Genomic DNA, 26,188 nt, shown 5'->3' on the forward strand with positions numbered 1-26,188 from the left:
ATGGGCTTTAGTTTTTACAAATTACATTTATTGGATAAAATAGAAAATAATTAAGAAGAATGATCGATAATTAAACGACAATGCAACAAACGATTATTTTTGCTATCCTTACTGTTGGTCCATAAAAGTTTAGAAAATAGTAAAAAACAAAACAATGTCCCTCAAACATCAAAATCCAGAATATATTCAAGTCCATTCTAATAGACGATGAAAAAAATCCCAGCAAATATTCACATTTGAGAAACTGGAGCAGAACATTTATGGCATTTGTGTCAACAATATTGAACTGATTATCAAATTGGTTGTTGATTATTTTCTGAAAATTGATTTACAGATAGATTGACTGTTTGCAGCCCTGTAATAATCATCTTAATAACAATGCCATGTGTTCGTAAAGGACATAAAAGCAAGACACGGTAATGTGTTAATATCAATTTATTATCTTTTTTTTTTTAATTATTATTACTTTTTAAAGCACCCTATTACTTTTCAAATACATGTGTTAAGACCCTTCTTCCTTCTCGTCCTCAGCCCTGGAATGGCTTGATTTGGAATATTTAATAAGGATTTCAACCCCCCACCCCTTGAAAACTCTGCAAAACACAGATGAGCCTGTGCTGCTTCTTTGTCTTCATCCGTCATCCGGGGGCATGATGCAGGAACTGAGACCCCCTGCTCCCGCCACGACCTCAGACACTGACAACAACCCGTCTAAAAACACTACCACACCGATTTTCCCAACACAAAGGCCGTCCCGAAACCCGCTGGTCTTAGTTTATATAAGAAGTTTATGCATGCACTGAGATTCCAACCAAGCATAACGTAGTAGGATATACAGGGACTTGTCTTGAGCTGGTGTTTCTGATTCATACAAACAGCAGGGTGATTATGTTTTTCTTCTTCTTAAATTTAAATAAAATAATAAAAAAACACCAACAAAAACATTTCCAGGTATTTCGGATCTCCTTCAAGTAAATGAACCTACAGAAGCACCAAGTGCAACTAAAAACACTGATTGGTGTCTTTATCCGCGAGGACGGGCTTCTGCGGTCACTGCAGCTGTGCCGGCACAAAAGGATGCACGTTCACAGCAGCTCAGTCGACGTCCGTCCTCTCTTCCTCTTCTTCTTCTTCTTCACGCACCAGTTGCATGCTGCACCCGTTAGCAGGTAGATTATCAACTAGGATTGTGCGCGTCTTTCTTCATCTCTTTTTGTCCATGCTTCCTTTGAGAGCTTCTGTGCGGAAACTTATTCCCACACTAAAAACAAATGAAGAAAAAGGAAAACCAGCATTCACATTTACATTCCAGTGCCCGATTGTAAAATCTTCTTCTATTTTTTTCCGGTGAGAGTCCAGAGGAGGTCAGAGTTCACGTGAATAGTGGGATGTTGCTGCTGTAGGAGTGTCTTTTAAAATGCAATTGTTTTGTCTAAAAAAAGTGGCAATATAACTAGACGTTACTGCTTTACACACATACATGAATCATTAACAATTATTAATAATCCAATATTAATAATCATTAATACCTTGAATACACACCATACCTGACAACAGTTTATCATCTATTTTTTATACAGTCAAAAGCGGGCCCTTTTCTTCTTCGCAAGAAAAATGTGAAAATGATAACAATTACATCAGGATTAGTTATGGTAATATTGACACCTATAGAAAATGCAGTTGTCGCTCTAAATCTTGAATTCAATGCTCACTTGAATATATCAAAATTACTATCATTATCTTTGTTACTCTATAAAACCAATGACTCATTTTTGTTTTTACTATTCCCATAAATATGTACAGCAAAGATCAAAAATGTGGGACACGTGATCTTCAATGCCAGTGAAACTTGGACAGGTACGGTACACTTCAAATGTGGTTTGGTCATGTTTACAAATGTTTTTTTTTGTGTACATCCATCTCATGCATGGGGGTGACTCCCATAGACATCTATGTTGTTTAGATATTCAATATGTCATGGATGCCAGAAAGCTTTTTTTTGTATTTTTACATGTCCACACAAATGTTTCTCCTCATCCCAGCTGCATTTTTAGAACAGAGTCTATTGCCGATACAAACATTCTGTTTTTAAATCATCTTGCAGTCATCAAATAAAAATGTTGATGGCACGACATCCCTTTAGGAACCCCTTAAAGGCATTGGTGACGTTCCAAGAAACTTGTTTTTGTGTTTTTTTTTATCCACTTAATACAAAAAAAGAAATCAACAAAACATCAACAGTAAATCAATATAAATGTTTTCAAATCCCCCAGCAGGCTGGAGACTAAAGTCAGCCATCTTTTGTGATTCTCCCCCTTTTTCCTTTCTGGAACTGCAGTTTCAAGTGCTTGCTAGATTTATCTGGACACTACAGACTACGTACAAGTACATACACAATGCAAAATAACCCCTTTTTTTCTCCCATGTCCCCTCTCTTTCTCCATTCCAGCATAGAACATCATAGAAGAAGACTCGGCTGCCATTCCCTCTCTCTGCAGCTCTGGGAAGAGAAAAAAAGGGCAAAATATCCCTTACTGTCTCACTTTGATACAGGTAGTAACAAAGATAAACACATTAAACACAAACCTCTTTTTTTTTTGTTATTCTAATGTCACCTTAATCCAGTGGTATTACAGGTGGTTACATTCCTCCCTCCCTCTTTTATACCTGTGAGAATGGGAGAAAGCCTCTCTACCCACCCTGAGTCTAAAGGAGCAGGCTGCAGCTCAACAATGTCAGTTTGTCCTCTCTTTGCCTCTGATGGTGACTGATCTCTTTCTGTGCGTTAAGAGGAAAGGGTGATATCCTTTCGGCTATTCTGAGAGGAGAGATCAGTCTAAGAAAGGACGCGAGGCAAGGTGGCAAACTGAGAGTGTTGAGATGCAACCTGGGATAGCTACCTTCCTAAATCACTCCCCCCTGTCATGCTACCACCCTGCCGCCTAAGAGTAGGAGAGGTGGGAGCCGTTGGAGATGTGTGACGTGACTGAGGTGCTTCGGCTCAGGACGCCGTCGCTGCCCCCGGCTCCTCCGGGGCCTCCGCCGGACGCCGTCCTCCTCAGAGGCTGGGGGCTGTTCCTAAGGGCCATCAAGCCGGGGGCACCGCGCACACCCAGTCCGCCACCGGAGTAGATCCCCCCCTGCGAGGAGGAAGAGGAAGAGGAGGAGGAGGACGGGCCGGAGATGGAGGGAGGGGCAGGCGGCGGAGGAGGTAGCATGGCCAGGGACTGAGAGGAGGAGCGCGAGGGCAGGTGATGGGAGAAGGGCAGGGGGTGTGGGTGGGCCAGGTCGCCGCCAGAGCCTCGCACTCCAGCCCACTCCCGCTCCCTCTCCTTCTCCCGCTCCCTCTCTCGATCTCGCTCCCGCTCGCGGTAGAGCTGCGGCGTGCTCTGGTGGTGGTAGTGCTGGGGCAGGTGGTGGCGCTGGTGGTGGGAAGAAGAGGAAGAGGACGACGAGGAAGAGGAGGCGGAGGAGCGGGACGAGTGGTGCGCCTCCCTCCCGTCCCGCCCCAGGCCCAAGGCTATTCCCAGGGGGTGGGAGGACGAGGAGGACTCGCTCCTGCGGTCCCCTGCGCCGCTGCCGCTGCTGATGCCGCTGCTGCTGCTGCTGCTGTTGTTGTGGCTGCGGCGGGAGTGCTGCTGCGGTGGCATGTTCTGCGGGTGAATGCCGTGGCTCCAGTGGCCGGCAGAGCGGGAGCTGGGGGGCGGGACGTTCGGGTATCCCTGCATGGGGTAGGCCTCACTGGGGATGCCCGTCAGGGCCATGTTGCTGAAGCCCAGGCGCAGGCTCTCGGAGTCAAAGGACTCGATCTCGCTGGCCTGCCGCTCCAGGAGGGTGCGGATACGTTCCGAGCGCTCGTTCTGCAGGGACAGCATCTCTTCCTCGATCTGGGGAAAAGCAGGAGAAAACACAATGTCATTTTTCCACACATTTTAGTATTATTAAAAGGTGTTTAAATATTTTCCTAATCCAAGAGTCAAGATTCTGAATTTGCAAACGTGAAGCTCTTTGGGAACTCGTTTTAATTACTGTATACCAAGAGATTGATAGTTCAGTCTATAAAAAACTATCTCACCACAAGTTTGGGTTGCTCTTGATCAAACCACAGAATATTGTATAGCAGATGGAGTTGGTCTCTTGTCATTGACATGTAGATTTGATTGTTGTCTTTCTGAGGAAGCTCCAGTGCATCTACACAGTAGACATTGTGGTGGGATTGTTTTTGTCAGCTGCTGTTTCCAAGGTCAAGAATGAACTTTGTATCTGAACTTCTACGTTACAGGACAGGTAGTCCTTGAAGTGCAACTCCATACACTCTCATGTGATATGATTGATTGAAAGGAAGCTCCTGAACAGCTACTGAGAAGACCATGTGGTGAAAACCGGAGCTTTTGTTGAAGAACATTTTAAGTTAATCGTAGAAGAACATATGACAACAAAAAGTCATATTAGAATGTTTTTTAAGCGAATAATGTCATAGCTAAAAGCAGCAGTCACCCTTCAGTTTACAATGTTCTCTGCAACTGGATTTGTAAAACTCAGCAGAGCCGTTTACTACATTTTAAGGAGCTTTTCTTTCATACAAGTGATTGCCAAAGGCTCTAACCCTCTGCTCCAGCAGGGCGCGGCGGATGGACACCCTCTGTTCCAGGTCCTTGACCTCTCTGTCGTGCTGATTGTCGGTGTGGATCTTGATCTTGCTCTGGTAGGCGTTGAGCAGCTCCAGCTCCTGCTGCAGCTGCATCCGCAGCACTTTGTACTCCGCTTCCTGGGTCTCATCCAATCTCAGCTAACAGACAGAAAAAAAGAGTGCCATGAAAAATGGATTTGGTCGACAAATTGTGCGTCAGTGTTGAGGACAAGTTAAGAGTTTCAAGAACGTAAGGAGGTTTTTAATGAATGTTTTGTCAGTCTGGGCCTACATACAGTATGCTGTGTTCAATAGGAGGGAATGGAACTAAAACCACAACCAAGTAATATTAATAACAAACTGTTATCCAAATTAATCAGGATAACCTTACAAAATATGCACAACAGTTGAACTACATTGACCTGAGAGTGCGTGTGTGATGCCTGGCTCCAGGAAAGAGGTTCAATCTTCATTCGAAAGATTTTCTTAATTTAAAAAATGTATTTTTTCTGACCTCCGGATGGAGTTTAATCAGTGAATGGGAAAGCTTCCCAAAGAGACTTGAACCACAGCAGGAGTAGATGTGCAGACAGACAAGGGCAGCGGGGATTTGGCTTACTGAGCTTACACGGCACGCTGCCAGGAGAGGTCATTAAAGAGGCATAAGGCCTTATGTCGTTGAAGGGAACAAGACATTTTATAACGTTCGTCGTCCTACTAGATTTCCTTTATTTAAAAGCCTGGGATTTTGTGTGTGTATGAGTCTCATGCTGAGGGACGCATGTTAAGAGTTTAGTGGAGTGGGGTTGAACCTTATATTTGACTATTTAAGAAGCAAAACCCTCCTAAGCAGCGGTGGAATGAAACTAAGTACATTTACTGAAGTATATTTTTTTCAATGAGACTTCTTTCAGTTGTTTTTAAAATTGAATTACATCTCATTGTTCCAGTTTCACAAATGTAAGGAGTTGCTGCTTTTCCTTGTAATTATTTTTAACAATTCTTAGTTTTTTTAAATGTATTTATTACTGTTACAGGGGGCCTTTTTCTGCATCTAGTACTTGATGAAATTGTACTTACCTTTGATACTTTAAGCCCATTTCAAAGTAGTGTTAAGGGTGATGCTTATATATTAAATGAAGGTCTGTTTAAAAAGGTGCTGGGGAGTATGACAGCATATGTAATAACAGTTCTATAAAGCCTTTTGTGTCTCCGCTGCATGAAGTCTGATCAATGTAAACATTTTGTCACTTGAATGTGTGGAATTAACAGAAAAGACTTTTGCTGCATATATTTTCTTTTTAACTTGAGTCTGACTGTTGCAGAGCCAAATTGAAAGAGTAGTCTTTTGAAGATAAAATGGATCGTATCATGCGACTAGCCAAGTCCTGAATTCAAACACATTTTTTTCTTTACAGTGGTCCTACATGGATTCGCTGAACTGAGATGTCACATTTTTATCAAAGCTGTCCCCACGAGTTTCTCCTAGAAAGTCAGGGTTGAAAGGGTGTTGTGGGAGAGTGTGTAACTGCCGAGGAAACAGGATGGTTCAGAAGCATTTGGTGTAAAACTGGGAAAAGTGGGTTTAGGTGGAGATCAGGAGGAGGCTTATTGGCAGGCAGGATGGCAGGCGGACGGGCGGCCGGGCTGGACCTCGCCGGGTCGGGCGCAGCCTAGGCGGTGTGGTGCGAGTGTGAAATGAACAGCGCCTCCTTGCCTTACTCACAGCCTGTGTGGACAGCATGTCATTGATGGAGTGGTCGTACTGCTCGGCCAGGATGGCCAGCTTACGGGTCTGCTCGTCCTTCAGGCGCTTCAGCACGGCCTTGTGGTCCGACTTGGGCGTGTTCTCCAGCAGGTGGTTGCGCAGCGCCTTGTACTGACGGGTTTGGATCTTACAGGTGTCCTGGAACTGACGCTTAATCTGCAGCTCTTTGGACTGGAGGAGAGAAGAGAGAAGGAGGCAGCTGGGCTAAAGTGCTCCTGTGGTTTTACAAATGAGCACGGAGAGGGATGTTGAAGATCTGCTTGTTTGGGGGGGGTTTTACACATTTTTGTAGAAACAAATTTTGATATCAAGATGCTGAAACCAATTATATTCACAACCTAATACCTGTCAATACCGGTTAGATGTTTCACAGGGACACCATCATTGTTTTATGATCACAAAAGTAATGCTGATCCATGCTCTGTTGTATTTTTTACATCTTGCTGCCTTATTATAATTATATTCAGCTGTAGAGTAGTTTAATTGATTTAAACTCAAAAGGACTATGAAGACTTATATTCATACTGTGATTGATACCATGAATCATTGTCAGTGGTAAATAATCCATTCCTGATTATGTACGTGTATGTTTGGATGATTATTTGGTTTAACTCTTAAAAGGGTACTTTAGTTGATCTACTTGTCAGGTGCTGTTCAAACCAAGCATTTCAGATGTAAAAAAATAAACAACAATAACTTTAGAACAACGGAAATATTGCAAATTGTTCCTTTAACAGAAATTGTATTAATCAGTATTGACATCTGAGGAAAAACATAAGTTACTTGTTCTTAAAACATATGTTCAAACAACGTTTTTTTGCAAGTTATGATCGTCACAAATGAATGATTATAAAGTATTTTAAAATATTCAGACTAGGGTTTAAACGTTTTGACTGAAAGTTTAAAACAAAAAGTGGTAGGATTTAAAATGATTAATCAATTAATGACTAATATATATTTGTTAATTTCATACATATTAAAGCTGTGATTTGGCATATACGACATGGCTTCCAATACACAGCCTACTTGTGAGCCCTTTAAATTATTATATATATATTAACATACATAAATAATATTTCAACCTTATGAGATTAGAACCAGTACTGCTGCAGACACAGAACCTGTTTTATGGTCGGAGGCTGTTGACAAAAGGGGAGAGGCACCACGGACGACAACGGGAATCAAACGTGTGACGATACAGGAGGATGATTGACAAAATGATAACGGGATTTTTCAATAAAAATAAGATTGGCTGATAAATTGAGAGGGAAAAGAAAACAAATGAAGACAACGTGGTAATAATGGAAACAAAATCATAAAAACAAACAAGACAATGATGTTCACACAAAACAATTTATTTTTTGTGTAAAGAAAAAAATAATCTTAAAGTATAACAAAAAGATTTCTATGCGTGCGAGCACACAGCCATACAGTACGCCTCATGCAAAAGGACAACAAAAAGGCTGCCAAACAGAATGCAGTACTAGTCTTACAAATACTGCATAAATTAAAATAAAAATAAAAACAAAATTAAAATATATATATATATATATATATATATATATATATATATATATATATATATATATATATATATATATATATATATATAAATGTAAGGTGATATAACTCTGTGGAAATGGTGTCACAACAACACAGAATACAAACATGTAAACATACACAGAGGAACAGGAAATAACTGGAACACAAAAGTAAATCAATGGCAAATAAGTTACATTCAAATAAAACAATGTTTGTTGTGAAATATCTTTCTTAGTGAAGTGAGACTTCCCAAATGCAGGTCAACCAAAAGGAGTGCCCAACTTGTCTCTCCCCTCAGGGTCAAATACAGTTAAGATTGAGTTTTCCTACTCAGCAATATTCCTCAATATTCCATGTAAATAGCTCAAATGTCATCCTTCTGTGAAATACAATGCAGGGCACCTTTTTCCTACATATTTAGCATGTATAGGCACTAATGCATTTTTTCATCTTAACCAGATTTCCCTTGCACATCTTATTTATATTGTAATTTATAAACGTTCATATGAGCGTTTATAAATTCTAAGGCTCTCAGATTGGCATGTATCGATAGAACATGTTCTCCAAAATATGGTTCATTTTGACTTCACTCAATTAAATGTAGAAATCTGAGCTTTTTGGTGTTTGAGTCTACACATTTCCAAGAGCCTGAGATTAAAAAAAACTTAAAAAAAAAATATTAATTGTCAAGTTTCCAGTTGGTCCAACTAAAGTGGAAAAGCGGAAACGATTAATCGATTGACAGATTAATATTATTATAAAAATATTCTCTTGTTTCCGTTTCTTAATTAATTGATGATTTGTTGCTTTTACCGGTCATATGTCAATGTAAACTGAATATCTTTGGTTTTGGTCAAACATAAAAGATATTTGAAGACATCACGTTAAGCTCTGGAAAGTTATGAGCATTTTTTCATAATTTGTTTACGTTTCACAGGCTTAACAACGTTCGATAGAAAAGAGAATGATAGGGTCATCATTAATAAAAAATAAATCACCCTCAACTGAAATAATTTCGTGTGTTTCCCCACATTTTCTTTTTTATATGGTCTTTGGAGCAGTGCAAAATTAAACTGATGTCTGCTATTACTGGATATCTTCTTTTTATATGATGGCCAACCATCCTAACCTTCACATTCAGTAGTTGCATTTATCTTTGGACTTAGAAAAGGATTGCGTGTCTCAAAAGATTGTCTATATGGCTTCATATAAATTAAGCTACACTGAAATATTAAATAGTTTTATTATTATATTATACTTTCACTACTCAAAAGTATATCCTGCTTTCTTACTCTAAATTTTGGAAATATCACATCCAAAGAAACATTTGTGCAAACAGTTGTAACTAGGCACTCAACTGCTGTACGTTTATAGGTTGATTAAAAAAGGGAAAAATATCAAAATGTTTACATGGTAAATCATAACATAATTATTGCATAAGTGCAACAATAACAGTATATCTAACTAAAATCTGATAGATCATTTATATCATGATGATGTGTTGACATGAAACAATGAGCTGGAGAGGCTTATTGTTTCAGTTAAATGGCCCTAAACTCTATTATTTAAAGTCCTATAACTTCAGACTTTCTGCTTATTATTTTCCACGTGGACTTCTAAACAGAAGAACTACACATCAAAATAATATAAAATGGCCACAGTGGTCTCAGACGTGTCCGTCCAGCTGTGATCCCGACTGAGGGCTAGTGTTCAGGGTGATGTTAGTGAAGTCATCACGTTTGTTTTTTTGTTTTTTTCACAGTATTTGGGGAGTGAAATTACAGCCAAGAAGCTATGCAACACTAATATTTGTTCTGAGTACTGATATAACAATGCAACTTTTAAAATAAGACCACGATAAAGAAAAACAAAAGATTGCACAAAACTGGTCTTAAAAATAACCATTAAAAAAATATTTGTCTTACAAATTAAGAGCAAAATAATAAAATAAAAAGGAAAACTTTTACAAAAAGCACAATAATGAAAACTTCACTGGGTTTGGTACAGTAACCGTGGGTTCAGCTGCATGTTTTACGTTTGCAGGGCCCACCTATTCAACAGTACGGCATGTTTGGATGAGCTTCAGCAGCCAAAATCACTTCCAGCCAGTGCCCACAGGCTAAAACACAGCTCATCTTTTAGAAATGTGATCTCAAAACAGTTTGGGAGTTATGCAACAGAGTGACATGAGGGCCCAACAAAAAAAGAAACAGAAAAAGACACACAAAGAAAAGAAAAAAGAGCATGATCTCAATCACGCTCTCTCTCACACACACACACATACTTTCCCCACTCTTTCCTTCAATTTGCCCCCTCTGTTGCTATCTCCAAGGCCGAACTTTACCCCTGACAAACCTTCCAGATGAAGTTCGTCTCAACCCAAACTCCCACCTCGCCTCCTCACGGAACAACCTCTCTTCACTCATCTGTCGCTCCCTCTCCCTCTCTCTATCCCTCCTCTCCCTCTGTCTCCTCTCTCTGACCTCCCAGGGAAGCAGTTGAGGCAGCCTGCTCGGGCTCTCTTTTTTCAAGAGGCCCAGAGTTTGGAGTTTGATCCTGACATTGAGCGGGAGCTTTTTAAGAAGCTGTCTGGCAAGTTTTAACACCACAGAGTTAGCCAGGTCTGCCAGGACCCCGAGGGGGCGTCGACTGAACCGCTTCACCCAGAGAAGGCCCTTGGCCAAGGGAGAGGTGTTGCTGCAGCGAGCCTGATACTCTAAAGGTAAGCTCTTGAGAGGGACTGGGATTTTGGACTGGCGCCCACCCCAGTTGCGCCCTGCTTTGGGAAACATCTCATAGAGGTTACGCTCAGCCATCCCGCCCAAGACTGACTGGCACATAGCAAACAGGGGTCGAGGCAGCCGGAAAAGAACTCGCATGCAGAGGCGGTTGACTTTGCGGGGTGCGTGCTGGAAGAATTCGCGGGCCGGCCTGACAATCAGCACCACCACCAAGTACAGAGAGAGGAAGAGCGAGGGAGAGCTGAGGAAGGAAGCTGAAATTAGAATCATGGGGATGTAATAAATCCCCAAGCTGAGGGAGAGTCCTAAACTGAAGAGGCCGCTGGCCCAGAGGCTGAGCGACAAGTAGGTGGAGAGAGACAGGGAGCAGCATGAACGAAGGAAGAGGTACGAGAAGAAGAGCGCCAAACAGGCGAGCTCGGCCGAGAGGAGAACAGAGGCCACCGAGGGCAGAGGAGGTGAGCGGCGGAGGGAGAGGAGGAAGATGGAGAGGAGCAACAAAGTGAGGTTGGAGGGCTGGGCAGCAGCAGAAAGGGAGAGGAGAAGGCAGATGGCGTGAGAGAAGAGTGAAGGAAAAGAAGTCTGGGCGGGGGGAGAATGGGGAGACAAGGGTTGGGCCTCGAGCTCCTCTGCAGCATCAGGGAAGTAAAACTCAGACAGCTCATCGATCACTCGCTCGCGGAGTCGTCTCTTTTCTGGGGACAGGGATGATACGGACTCTGACGGACAACCATCAGCCACGCCCCTGCCCTCTTCTTCATCGTCGGTGTCTACATGAGTTTTACTGTGATCATCCTCGTACTCCCACTGCACTCCTTCTACCTCCCTCAGCTCTGTCCCCTCTTCACTGACTTTCCACTCCTCCTTCTCAGCCTCATCATTCCCCTTTGGGTCATCGTTGTCATCCAGCTCATCTTTCCTTTCAACCACAGGGACACTCACACCGCCGTCCTCCTCCACTCCATCAAGTTCATCCTCAACATCATACATCTCCTCAGCCACCATGTCCCTCTCCTTTGCTAACTCACCATCCCTCTCGTCCTCCCCCTCTACGCCAGCCACCCCCGCCTCACTGCCCCAACTGCCGCTCGGCCCCTCTGTTGTCTGTTCATCTCCCTCCTCAGGAGACCACTGGCTCTGGGTGCTCTCACTCACTTTGAGGCTCTTGGGCTGCTGGCGGACCTCCACGGCGTGTTTCTGACGCAGCTCTTGCTCGCGCCTCTTGTTATACTCCATCTGGTTGGTGAGCTCCGTCTGGTGCTGCGTGCGGATGAGGTCGGCCCGCGTACGTTGCACCAAACCCAACTGGCGGAACTCCAGCTCCTGGGTGGACTCGTGGTGACGAAGCAGCATCGCACACTCCAAGTCCTTCAGGGTCTGCTTCTTGTTCAGTTCCTAAGAGAAGAAGAGGAGATGGTGAAGTGGCAGGAAGGTCACTGGGAAAAACAGTTTAGGTTATTTGTATTGTCCCACTAGGGAAAATCTGTTTTTTGGCCAGAGTTCACATTAAAAACCAAACGCAAAAAGACAACATCAACGATCCTCACTATAAAAACACAAAAATTCAAACATATGCAAGTGTGCTAGATGAGTGCAAAACGTGCAGCCAAAGTGCTCTAAAGCAGCGGTCCCCAATCCCCGGGCCGGTACCGGTCCGTGGGTCCCTTGGTATCTCCCTTGGCCGCAGAGAAAGAATTTATGAAAGAAAAAAAAAGTTGGAAAAATGTTTTATTTTGAAAAATGACCGGATACATCCGTCTGTGCGTAGCCTCAAACGTAACATCTTGACACATGTCAAGAGGTTCCGTGATACGTTTCCCCAAAAGTGAAACTTAAGTCCGTTTCAACTTGGTGTTCTGGATTAAAATCAAGGCAGAGTATATAGAGATCGCCAAAAAAGCTCTGAAACCCTGCCTCCATTTCAACATCCTGTCTTTGTGAAGCGGGTTTTCATGAAGTTACAGATTGCACATAAAGGTTTAAGTTACGGAGTAGAGTCAGTAGACTCGACATAAACACGCGTCGGGGGTCGTTGACTCCCGTCACCCCGAGATGGGACCGGCTCGTAGCAGAGAAACAAGCTCAGGGCTCTCACTAATTCGGCGTAATGGTGAATTGTATCTTTATGCACTTTATAATTGTTTTAATGCCGGTCGTATCATTACGTCATATTTATTACGTCATATTTTTCGCCCACACCGTGAAGGCCGGTCCGTGAAAATATTGTCTGACACAAAACCGGTCCGTGGCTCAAAAAAGGTGCTCTAAAGCACTTGAGGGTGAAGGAGATGTAGAATATTTTAGTCCTCCTAACTGATTCACTGAAACGACATCCTGAGGGCAAAAGCTTAAACTCCTCCAGCAGTGGATGGTGCTGGCAGTCCAGTCTAGCATTAGCCCTTCCAAGTGTTGAGTGTCTAAGGAGCCAGAGTCCCATTGGCCATTTTAACAAGTCAATTCTTGTTGGACAAATTAGGATTTCCAAACAAAGCAATAATACAAAATATAAACATTGATTCAATGAAATATCTTTAAAAGAAACGTAAACAGGAAATGTAAATAAAGTCTTTGCTGGACCTTTTAAGAGGTAGCATCAACATGGGACAGTTTCACCAAACAGAACAAAATGTAGATCTTTGAGATTGTAATTTTGAAGCAGTAGTGTTGCATTTGATTTAAACATCATTTAATAATTTGTCCATTCCAAAAAATAGTATTTTTGATTTGTCTGACTTGACTTCTAAAACGTTCATTCAACTTGATACAGGCATTACTGTGTTGTAAAAGTCCCAACACAAGTATATTGTTGTTTTTATTAACTACCTAAAGATGATTTTGCTACCTGATAATGTAATTTACCAAGTCTCTCTAAGACTGGGCCTGAATATGTCCACCTCCACTTTGCTCAAAGAGAACGAAGACATAACCAGGGGACAGTAAATGTACGCAGCAAAAAAAAAATACAACATTGAGACAGATCTGTTTGAATTTTCCTGGAAGACAGGCTGTTTAAAATATGTTTTAGGAGAATTGAATTGTTGATCCAGCAATCTAATTTAAAAATGGTACCTCTCGGAGCAGGTCCTGCTCTAGGTTGTGGCGTGCCAGCAGCATCTTCCTCTTGTACTGGCGACATTGCAGCTCATAATACTGCCTCTGCCGCCGCAGCAGGCCGGCCTCTTCCTCCGCCTGTAGCTGCTGCAGACACTCCTTCTGATGCACCAACCACTCCTGCTTCTCTCGCTTTGGTGTCGACTGGTTCTCATTCAGTTCCTGGAGTGGAAGAGAGAAGACTATTAGCTGAATAGGCTAAAAGATCAGTGCCGTTTGTATATTGGTAGTATGATGCAGGGTTCATTGCAAGTCGCAGGGTAGTGAAAAGAAAATGGAAGTTAAACTCTTATTAAATTGGATAGTGGAATCAGTAGCATGGTACATTTATAATATAAATTGTTATATTCTGTAGATATTCTTCATTTCATTATTCTTATGTCTATTAGAGTTCAGGATTGTGCGAGGTCAGTTTAACAGATACTGTCTGTGAGAAGTTTCTGTGACTTCAAGGTTCCACGCTTTGCACTACACCACTCACACCTGTTTATCAGTACATTGACAATAGGGAAGCAGACTGGTCGTTGCACGTTCCAGCCTTGTGAGAAAAGATGAGGACACGATTCTCCTCCTCTTAGACAAATTAGAGCCAATTAAACGTTAGATGTTCATGACGGAAAACAGTGTATTAAAGAGCCGAACTTCCGGCTGTTCAGGGTATTTTTGGACGGTTTCCCTGCGTGTTGACTGGACGACTCCCTGCTATCGCGATTGCATCACTTACTTTGTTTGTGATCAGAGAAAATAAATCCCGAGAACAAGAGAAGTTGGTTGACTAAGTTCTTCCGGAGGCTACACCAGGCATCCAATAATTTTTACGCGCTAACAAAAGCTCATCAACAGCGACCAATTTATGCAAAACAGGAACTACGTTTCTGTCTATGATGCTAGTTTGTGGTTGTGACTGCTGATAAAACAAAGAAGCACCTCTTTGAGCTGCTCTTTGCGTTGGCGATACTGTCGTTTCTGGGACTCCAGCAGACCCGTCAACTCCTTCTTTTGCTGGCCCAGTATGTGCTGCTGGAACTTCTTCTCCTCAGTCAGAACTGCCTTTGTCTAAGAAAACAACAACAAAACATAATCTCATTAACATCAGGATTTTCAGAAGCGCAAGATAAAAAAAATAAAAAACTGGAACATTCACTGTAAATCAGGTATTTGTCAGATTAAAGAGTTCCCCCCTTTAGTTTCTCTGCTTGTTACGTCAAGCCGTGTGCTTCCGTACAAGTCTAGTTTTCCCATATCGTATTCATCTCTGCCTCTGTTCTTATATTATCACACACACTCACCCTCCACCAGCTCACCTCCTTCTCCAAGATAGCCTGGTGCTTCTTGGAGAGCTTTTCTCCCTCCATTGAGAAGCTGTTCCTCTGATTCTCCAGCTCTTTGTCCAGCCTGAGCTGGTGCTCATCCATCTCTGCCTTCAGCTTGTTCTCTAAGCCCATCAGCTGCTTCTGGTGCTGCCGCCGCATTCGCTTGTACCTGTGACGGGAAACGGGGCATTGAGGTTCGCTAGAAGGAAGGTTTATTTTCTAACAAGGATCAACTGAAGGTTTTCTTTATTTCCAGTTGTATAAGCTGTGGACTGTAACGTCCTATTAAACTGTAAGTATGCTTAAGAGCTATAAATTTTTTACTTGAAACGTGAACACTTCTGTTTATAGAAATATATAGCATGTATGTGTCATGTTACCCTGACATCTGCTCTCTGAGGGCAGAGCCTTGCTCGTGTTCCTGGATCTGACGGGTGACAAGCGAGGCTGTTCTGATGGTGGCAAAATGGTCTCTGCCTCGCCGCCGCCTCCCTCCGCCACCTCCTCCTAATGCTCCTCCGCCACCTACACCACCAGCAGCAGCTGCAGCGGCAACAGCAGCAGCAATAGCAGATGAAGCTTCTCGTTGTGGGTCAACCTCAGGCTGATATGGATCATCGTAGATGTTGTCATGGCTCTACATGGTGGAGAGCAAGCAAAGGACAAAACAGAAGAGTGGGAAATCATTTAAAAAAGACAAGTTCATGGTGGTTGAAGGATCAGTCTTTTCTCATCCTAGTACTAAAAATGTAATATAGTTTAACTTCTGAATCAATGAAGTCGACTCAGTCCACCAAACCTTTGGCAGTTAGTCTGGTAGACTTGTTACTGTGCTTCTATGGACAACACTGTCACGTCTCCAGTGCTTTTGCATGTCTAAACTAGTGCTGCTATTACTTTCCATTTCCTTAAGGTGGTGCAAGTGTGTGCATGTGTGACTTGGTCAGACCATGGAAGTTTGTCCAAATCCAGAATTGAAATAAGTCAAAGTAAAAAATAAAGAGGTTAAGACACAAAGTGAAAGTGAATCAAAGGACAAAAACTAAATAGAAACAAAAATAGAAAGGATATGCTTCCAATATCTACACAAAATGTACTTATAGATTTTTTTTAATCCAAGATGTATGTATGTATGTATATATATATATATATATATATATATATATATATATATATATATATATATATATATATATATATATATATATATATATATATATATATATAGTAGGCACTGTGTAAAACTGATGGACATGGGGCTGAATGTCTCAGAGAGGGGTTTGGGAGGGACTCGACATACCCGCCCACAGACAGTAAAACATTTGGACTGACCAGGGGCTTGTGCAGGACGGAGCAGTTGGAGGTGACCGTGTGCTCTCCCTCCTGCATCATGGCCATCTCCCCGCTGTCGTCAGAGCCGTCTGCCAGGCTGTTGACCGAGCTGCTCTGGGAGCTGGCACTGATGGACATGGATGGCAGAGAGTGGGAGCTTTCCATGCTGTTGACTGTGCCGGTGCGCAGCATATACTGCTCCCCATCCTGGTTGAAAAGAATAAGGAAGTTTTGTCAAAACGGTCAAGAGGACGGTTTCCTTACTACATAGGGTGGTGGTTGTGTATTGACCAGTTTATAGCATAAATATATTTATTTATTCTGTGAAAATCTTTTTTAGCAGACAGTAAAATATGAAACAAGCTAACAGTAAGACACAGGTCTAACCTCTAGAAAAGTGCAGCCCCACATCCTCAGAATTCCTTTATTTCCTTTTTGGAGGAACAACCAACTGGAATTAAATGTCTAACAAAGGCTTTTGTATGGAGAGGAAGGGGCCCGACATTCACAATACATATTGAGAAGTACAATTCAAAGGCAGGATGGATGTTAGAAACAGCCGTTTTTCCTGACAGATCCCAATGCATGCTTCTTCCTCTTCAAAAATAAAGGGGTTTGAAGGTTCATCTTCCAGGCAGCTGTACGTTTTTGTTGTGGTTGACTAGACTCCTACAAACAATTCAGGCGTCTCACTCTGAAGGTTTGGAGAGGCATTTTAAACTTCGATAATGACAAATATAGTCTTTTCAAAGGGTTTTACAAAGTTCTGGTTTTATGCTTTTGGTTATCATGAAATGTGACACATGGCTTTAGGGCAATGCAAACTGCTTCACTTCACAAAAATCATACTACTATATTAATATTAATATATATATTTATATTTAAGCTTACGATCTCCCCAACCGTTTTTTTTTTTTTTTTTAACTTTATCGCTCCCTGCAGCTCTGTTGGCCTCTTCCTCTTGTCTCATTTGTACCTCCTCCTCATCGCCTCCCTCTGGCGCGGGGCCGTTAAGGGCCTCGTGGAAGAGGATTTTCTTCATCTTCCGGTACTGAAGGTTGTCCAGCTCGCGGACAGCATCCTTGGTGCGGGCGATCAGGTCCATCACAGCTGTCATGGGACGCTCTCTGCATAGGAAATGGTGCTGGGTGGATAGAGGGGTGAAGAGAATGCATTTAAAAAAATAAAAACACAGGATCATAAGTGTCTAAGACCAAGTTCCTTGTATATCAAGGTTAACCAACGAGATACCTACATGGGAGTTGGGGTAGTTTTGCAGAGGGGTGATTACGGTTAAGATGTTGATTTAGTTAGTCTCATAAACCAGAATAAGTTTCACAATAACTACTGCCTTCATACTGATGATGATTGTTCCTCACACATTAAGCCTCCACTCAATGCCTTTTAAGTTAGGGGGAAATTAGGCAAAGACAAATAATAATTTCCCCAACAGCAACAAGCTGATCTGCGTGTTATGTCAGTGCATGCTTGAGATCTGGTAACGGATGAGAAACTTTATTCTTAAATAACTAATTACATTTAAACACCTGATGAACAAAATATAATTAAATGTCATATTTATTGTTGAATTGATTATTGGTATCAATGAAAACCAACAATACATGACATGTTTGTGCCCGACACTTTGTTTTATTGGAACATACTAATTAGATTCAGTCTTTCCATTTAGATTCCTTTTGCTTGATCGTAAAGACGATCTTTGACAAAGAGATGATCACACGCCTCCGCCTGCCTTCATGTACAACATCAAACAGCTCTTTGTACCTTGAGCAGCACATCAGAGGTAGGTCTGTCCTGGACGAGCTTCTGCAAACAGGAGTCCACAAAATTTCGAAAATAATCCGACCTGAAAATGATAAAATCACCATTATAAAAGTACCATTCCTGCTGTAATGGTAAATGAAAGCAGTGTATAAATTTTGTTCTAACTAAACCACAGATCAATAAATGCAGGTGGGCCCACTGTCATCAAGTTCATTTAGTTTCTATTTCTTTTTTATTCATTTGCACTTTGTCAGCCATGGTTTCTAACCCCTGTAGACTTTCTGGAAATGTGTGTAAAACTATAAATTCAATCAATCCTCCATACTTTGAAAAACATTGATGAAAAGGCCTTAATAACATTACAAGCTATTTTGTAAAGACACATGTATAACATCATCTCAAGCAAGATAATAAAATGCTCCACTTTGCATAACAAATCAACAGCAAAAGTCTTAAGAGGACATTTAGGAAGCGTCTCCAACTCTCACCAGTGATTAGACTGCAGCACAGGGCTCTCATTCTGGGCGATGTGGTATAAGGCACTCATAGCATTCATGTTGAACAGAGGAGGCTTCCTTTCCGCTACAGAGTGACAAAGCACAACATAGCGTGACAGAGTGGCAAATAAAGAGCAAGAACAAAAAATAGAGGAATAAACAAAGAAAAGGGTTGGATGCTTTCAGCTTTGTGCACACAACCACACAATAAGCACGCTGTTGAACTATTTTAGGGACATCTCTTACCCAGCTCTATACAGGTGATGCCAAGTGACCACACATCCACCTTCCCATCGTACTGACCCTCGTCCATGGCCAGAATCACCTCAGGGGCCATCCTGCATGGAGGACACAACAAAGCAATTCAGCCCTTTTCATCTCTTTGATGCTGGACCGACAAGAGAACACCACCTCAGGCTCACAGCCATCCCCACGTCTTCACCACATGAATAGACACGAGTATGACGAGGGTCATGCTGCCTCGTGTCTGATAACAGTAACCTGCAGCTCATAAACAGTGGAGTCGGATGTCCTTGTGAGAAATATGCAGGTAGTGTTGAAAGGATTATTTGACTGACAATAAACAAATGAACACTTGCCGTTTCCATTAGGGCTGTACCAAAGAATTCTTTTTTTTTTAAACAAAATTTGATTAGCCGATTAAAGGGACACTGTAAGTTTCCGTGGCATCTAGTGGTTTGTGGCTGGTTGCAACTAACTAAATACCTCTCTGCTCACCCCTCTTTTTCCAAGTGTGTTGGAGAACTATGGTGGCTTTCTTAGTTATCTTTAGGATTTCAGTACAACTAGGTCCTACTCATAGCAATACTCTGCTTTTCTACCTAATAATACATAATAATTGTTTTAAAAAAACATATATAGAATTTTAAAAACAAATTAATTCAGAACAGGATCAGAAGTTATATATAATTTAGTTAAAACTAAATATTGTTTGTAGAGCAGCAACAGTTATGATTACAACAGCAAAGTCACAATATGAATACCTCACTGGAAACAAATGTAAAATGTTGCTAGACTAGAATGTACTGCATGCTGCTAGATTTTGGAACCTATCACTACCTTTAGATAGCGTAAAACGCAAAAGGCCGTCTCTTCTGGGCTCTGTAAAAACATGGCGGACTCTGTAGAAGACATACGTTGATATAAAGGGCCTTTCTAAGCTAAGGAAAATATAACTATTCTTAGTTTCGGGTGATTATACACCGACTCAAACATATGAAATATCTGCCAATAAATCCCCTCAAATACTAATCAAATGTATTTTGCGTCAGTTTGGGGCAAAGTAATAACTGAAATAATTGACAGACTGTAACAGTCACATTTTGTAACAACAGTCTGTAACGATAAAGACATTTTTCGCTCATATTTGGCCGTTAGAGTAAACAGAAAATATGAAACGGCCAAATAACTACATTGGATAACGCATAGTATAACTTTTCATTACCATAACAGCAGCGGTGCAGAAATAGCTTTTAAAATTGAAGCAGATGAAGAAACATTTAGAAAATCTATTTTATGTGACTACTACTAACAGAACAAACCGTCTGCATGTTTATAATACTTATATATTATGCTTTGGAGCGGACAGAAAGTAAACGAGTCCGGTGTTGCGATCCAGGATCCAGGTTTGTGCATAGCAGTTTTACTGCTGTGATAAAAAAATAAAATAAAAAATGAATATGAGAAATTTGAAATTGTCAAGTTGAAGTGCAAAAGTAAAATTCTTATTATCAAAAGTGTTGACAGATTGAACCAGTTAGAACCTGGTTAGTGGAGTTTAAGAAAATTAAGGGGCGTGGTTTTTTTGGGGCTTTGCTGGATCATAATTCGGTGCAATTCTTATTAACGAGAAACTGTCGTCTACTTCATCACGTCAAGGATGACACTGTTATGAGTCTTACCAGTAAGGTGTTCCTACGAAGGAGTTGGCCGGGGCACTGATGGAGGCGGAGCCAAAGTCTCCCAGTTTGACCGTACCCGGCTCTGTTAGCAAGATGTTTCCTGCCTTCACATCCCTGAGAGAGAGAAATGATCAGATAAGAGACAATGACTGGTTAGGAAAATCGTGAGGAAGACAAAACAAACAGAGACACATGAGAGATAAAATGTATTGCGGCTGCACAGAGTGTGAGCACAAACACCAATGTATAAGCTCATCTTAAGCTTTGTTTACACTCGTGCCTGGAGCTGCAGCGTCATACGGAGTACATACGGAGCCATTTAAACCTAATGCGCTGCATTATTCTCCAAAACGCCAGAGGGCGTACAAATAAAATGAACTGTGAAGAATAAAAAGGACAAAGAGTGTAACCCGGAGATATGCCCATATATGACTTGTTATTTATCTGTAAACTCGGATCTCAAATTCACAGACTACTTTATTGTACAAGCTCTGTAAAGAAACAAGTCAAGTATCAAATGCATTATGAGGACACAACGGTAGAATATCCTGTAAACAATTTGATTTGGCAGGCAAAATATAAATTTAAATGAAGATTTTTAAGTTCACTGGTTTCTAAAGCATTTAAAAGTGAATTGGCCTTTTTCGTATAATCCCATGACACGTAAATAGTGCTTTTATTAGTGAACTAATGATAAAAGTCACACCGGCTTCACTACGGTGAGTATAGACTAAGCTTCAGGCAGCACAGTGTGTGCTTTCTCCCCTGTATTAGTTGTGTCTCATGTCAGAAGAAGTGTGTGGGAGGAGCGCAGAATAGATACAGATAGTGAGAAAAGGAACGCGGGTTACCTGTGAATCATGTTATGAGAGTGAAGATACACCAATCCCTGCAATGCACCATGGGTTATGGCAGCTATTTCCACTTCCTGGAGGGGTTTCTTGTGGACTGGGAAAAGACAGACATTCAGGGGTATCAGGTATTGTTTGTGTGAACGACTGAAATGTAAACAACTCATTAGTGTGGATTTTAATTAATTTGTGTTAATGTCTTAATTACTCATTTCTCACTATTATTTCCTACTTACCTTCTAAGAGGTCAGAAGCTGAGCCCAAGCAGTACTCCATCACCAGCTAGGAGAGACAGAGGGAGTGTTAAGCTGCATGCTGCTGTTTTAGGGAGGAGCACACTTCATGTTAAGGACTGTTTCACACAAAAAGCATTTTTTGGACCAGAGGCAGTTTTACCCGACAGTTCAGTACAGGTATTCAAGTGTAAGAGCTGTTGTTGGACTAAAGTACAGCCCAGAAAAGTGTTCAAGTCCACCTCAAAATGGAGATTGAAACATCTACTACAAAAATGAATGCCGATCGTAACCTTCCCCAAGGCAAGATGTTAGTTGGAGAGGTATTTAGTGGGAAAGGGGCTCTAGAGTCTGAATCGGATGTAAACACCAGCTCCTCCACAAAGTAGAAGTTGTTTAGTGTGACTAGCTCAATGTGCCACATTTGCGCTATCTGTCCTTATGTACAGTAAACGTACAATACTGTGCACATCATTACAAATCCACTGACAATACAGCAGGAAGATTCAGGGCAGACTGCAGCAACTACCACTTGGGTACCGCTTCATTGATGAAGTAATTCTAGGTACTAAGGCTCCACTCGTATCGACATTAGGACAAGGGGTCGACATTTCTTGTTGTTCACTCTTTTTTTTTCATGTTAGACTTTGTTGTTGACTTCCCGACTAAGAGAGGAAGTGAATGAGATAGAGGTGAGACAACAAAGTGAGTAAAGGAGAGAAATAAAACGCAAGTTTGGAGGAGCACAGTTCGATCGGTAGCTGGTTGGTTTTCAGCTGATCGGGAATGAGGGTGAGGTCACACACACACTCACACACACACACACTTACCCATGCTGTGTGCTCTCTCAGGTAGCAGCCATGGTACTCAACAGTGTTGGGGTGGCGCAGTTTCTGGAGGAACTTCACTTCCTTGATGATATCCTGCCATTTCTGGAACATCAACAGAGCCACAAACGTCGATGAGCAAACTGGAAAACTTGTAAACTGATCTCACATCTGCGATAGATGACAGATGAGCGCGTTGGCCAGGTCTTACCTCATTGGACTGTTTGCCACTGTAGGACATCTTCTTGATGGCCACCACTTCATTGGTGCGGATGTCATGGGCCTAATGTGGAAAGGTTAAGGATGATGGACAATAAATTACCTCTTTCAGTTCTCTTTAAACAGTCGAGATGCCCCTGCTTCTGATACATCAGCTATTTTCTCACCCAACAGAGTAATCACGATTACATAAAACAAGGATTTATGCTGAGACTCTTTCCCTTTTCTCGCCTGCCTTCGTTCGTTGATCCCTTCAGTCATGAATTGCTCCTTTTTTCCTTCCATTAAAAAGCGCTTTTCATCCACCGCTTGAGAGTTGTCCTTTGTCTTTGACTTGTGTCATGCTTTTACCTTCTTCTCTTTCTCCCCTGCCACCTTTCATCTTCAGCTGATAAGTTTGTCCCCCTTGTGATTTAGTAGCAGTCCCTTCATCACTACTGTAACATACACCATCTCTGACCCACCACACCACCCTCACCATTGTCTTTCAGCTATTCTCCTTTGTTGTTCCTACCTTTTCACACCATCAACCACTTTGACCAAGGTCAGATTACACCTCAATTATGAGAAAAACTGCTTTTTCAAGTTATCTATGCTGCGTTTCTTTTGTTTTTAAACTCAGGGGAAGAGTTTTTTTTTCAAATTGTATGATCACTTGTAGCAATGATATACTGTAGCTTGGGTTGCTACGACTAACAATATATCAAAGCAGGCCACAATAAAAGGCTTGCCAGTAGAGTGTGGGTGACTAAAATTATATTTCTTTTTTTTGTCCTCAAAAACAGATTTTCAGCTGGGTTAACCGTCAGTTGCTAAATAATTAGATGCTCATATTTATAGTCGGCAAAGGGTTGTGGATTCTAACTAAACCTAACTATTATATTGAAATTACCTGTTTACAATACTTTTTTCAATCACTAAATCTCCTTTCCTGATAAATATTCAAGTAAATTCATACACTTCATTTAACTTTTAAATGTTTAGCGTATCCATATCATGAGGCCACCTGACAGAAATGAAAGACACACATTCCAAACCAAAGAGGATACCATCGGTGCAAATATTCCACTACCATAGCCGACCCACAACACAGAGGAAAGTAACTTACGAAGTAGACCGCTCCGAAGCTCCCATGGCCGATCTCCCTCAGGTCCGTGAAGAGCTTCTCCGGGTCTTCCCTGAAGAACAGCTCCGCCACCTCCGGGTCCTTCAGGCTCCCGGCCCGGACACTCGTGGGGATTGCCAGCGCCTGTTGAGTGCAGAAGAGACACAATGGGTGAGCGTCTGTTTTTTGAAAGAATTAGCAACATTTGTGTTGGAAACACCAGCCGCCTAAGATGTATGGTTCTGTTTCTATATGCAGTACTCCAGCGATATCAAAATCACTTTGGTTGTGTGTAGAATGTGTCCCCTGCTCAACATCTGCATTTTAACTGTCCAAGTACACACGAAAGGAAATCTGTGTTGGCTCATATGGATGGAAAATATCAAAGTGTCCATCAGCTTCAAATGATCATCTATCCACCAACCCATTCATTCATTCATTCATTCATTCATTCATTCATCATCATCATCCATCTGTCTCTCGTAGAAATACAAGGATGAACAATACTGAACATTGCTGCAATACTGACATTACCATAATTTCACCAGATACAGTATATGCAGCGTTTAGCTTCTGTAAATCTAATACACCTGTTTTAGCATCGCATGTCTTTTAGCAATACAAATGTCTTAAAATGGATGGCAGTTGCAGCATTTATTTCCTCAAGCAATTATTTAATCTTTCACAATCTTCACATATCCATACAAAAAGCTTCACATGTTCATGGACCAACAAACAATCCTCTCTCTGCCAATAGTTGTTTTTCTTTCAAAACATAAACAACAGTTTTGACAGATGTATTTTTGTAAGGACTGATCGATAAACATACTGAGCAGAACATGTTACAGCATCAGCCGGTTGATGTAGTGCTCTAGTACAAAGAGACATCTCTCTGAAAAGCAGCAGACCACAGCAGGCCAAATTTCACAAGATAAAAGCAAACTGCCAACCAGTTCAGCAGGTCCATGATTTGTCTATCAAGTTTTACTTTAGTTTAAGTACCACTGCAGTGTTTGATATCGCTCTGAAATGGTCATCAGAGGTTTCCTGACCAATTAAATATGCTGCACAACGTCAGGAGAATACGTCCCCTTCTCACTCAGAAGGCGGTACAGGCTGTGGTCATCTCACGCCTTGACTACTGTAACTCCCTCCTGCTAATGCCATCAGACCTCTGCAGCTCATCCAGAATGCAGCAACTTGACTTGGTCTTAAACCTCCCGAAATTCACCCACACTACTATGGTGTTCACAATGGGATAAGGCACCGAGGAGCCCAGTTTCTAGACTAAATATGTGGCTATTGTAAACTGAGATTGATAACCTATTTGATCAGTTTTGTATTATAGGTTCAGGCGATGACATAACAGTCATGTCAACTCCTAAAATCTAGCAGGTATCATTAGATATTATCTTTAAAAATGCTGACATACATCCATTTCTTTTTTTCTTATTATTTTGCATTTGATATAATCATGAATCCCAGGATCAAAATGATTAGTGATTCATACATTATGGCACTGTGATTACTCGCTAGATGTGCGCTACTACAGAAGGTCTACATAAAACCACATATTTGTACTTACAATCACAGCCCGTAAAAACATCAACTTTGACTTGCTGTATGCATCAGAAGATGTGTAATGTTTGTGTGATGCACTGACTGTCAAGTAACAGCCTGGCACAGGGGACATCATGTGACATTAGGTTCTTTTCAAAGCTTTAATGGGGAAATGTAACACATGCTCCATGTATTTTAAGTGGTCAGTAACTGAACAACTGGGCCTTTGTTTCTGCATCCACATGCTTCAAAATGAACAAGCACCAGATGAAAAGTTTCTTTCGAGGCCATTTTGCTGCTGTCAAAAGAGGAAGCAAGTGGTTCCTTTTGAAAATGAGAAGTTCTTTCAATCTTGCAACCAAGCCTAAAGCGAGCGCTCAATCTATCTTTTAAGAGCCCATATAGTCCCAGACACACAAAGGAGGAGGCATCAAATGCTAGTATGGTGTGATTTCAGATTGTCTCTCCAATCTTCGTGTCATTTTACACCCTGGGCATATTCTGCACAAAAAAAAAATAATCCTTAGCATTGGTTGGTGAGACAGAAGTAATTAGCTGGATGGGAGCTCGCCATTAGTATCGTGTGCATCTCAGCTGGGCAGGCTAGATGGCTTTTGCACTTGGCTGGTCAATTAGGCTATCTCTGCTCACCAAAGAAAACATGCATGACATGTATTCAACAGCAGACAACAACAACCCAAGGATGGCTGGGTGTTTCAGGCTGCAGGCCAACAACAAGCCTCACATGTCAA

At 41.6% G+C, this 26,188-nt stretch overlaps 1 protein-coding gene across 1 annotated transcript; it reads right to left on the bottom strand.

Annotated features, from left to right (window-relative positions):
• Positions 1 to 2,942: 2,942 nt before the first annotated feature.
• taok2b (TAO kinase 2b) lies at positions 2,943 to 24,843 on the bottom strand (the record flags this gene model as incomplete). Its single annotated transcript, XM_079237714.1, has 20 exons — positions 2,943 to 3,887; positions 4,607 to 4,789; positions 6,357 to 6,569; positions 11,837 to 12,076; positions 13,751 to 13,954; positions 14,720 to 14,848; positions 15,097 to 15,274; positions 15,486 to 15,742; positions 16,438 to 16,644; positions 17,414 to 17,581; positions 18,223 to 18,304; positions 18,711 to 18,804; positions 18,966 to 19,057; positions 20,642 to 20,755; positions 21,493 to 21,589; positions 21,729 to 21,774; positions 22,556 to 22,657; positions 22,764 to 22,835; positions 23,880 to 24,020; positions 24,820 to 24,843. The coding sequence occupies 20 exons, from the start codon at positions 24,841 to 24,843 to the stop codon at positions 2,943 to 2,945; spliced, it is 3,588 nt and encodes a 1,195-aa protein (XP_079093840.1).
• Positions 24,844 to 26,188: the final 1,345 nt, after the last annotated feature.

The sequence above is a fragment of the Taurulus bubalis genome (assembly GCF_910589615.1).
Source record: "Taurulus bubalis genome assembly, chromosome: 2".
Classification (NCBI taxonomy): domain Eukaryota; kingdom Metazoa; phylum Chordata; class Actinopteri; order Perciformes; family Cottidae; genus Taurulus; species Taurulus bubalis.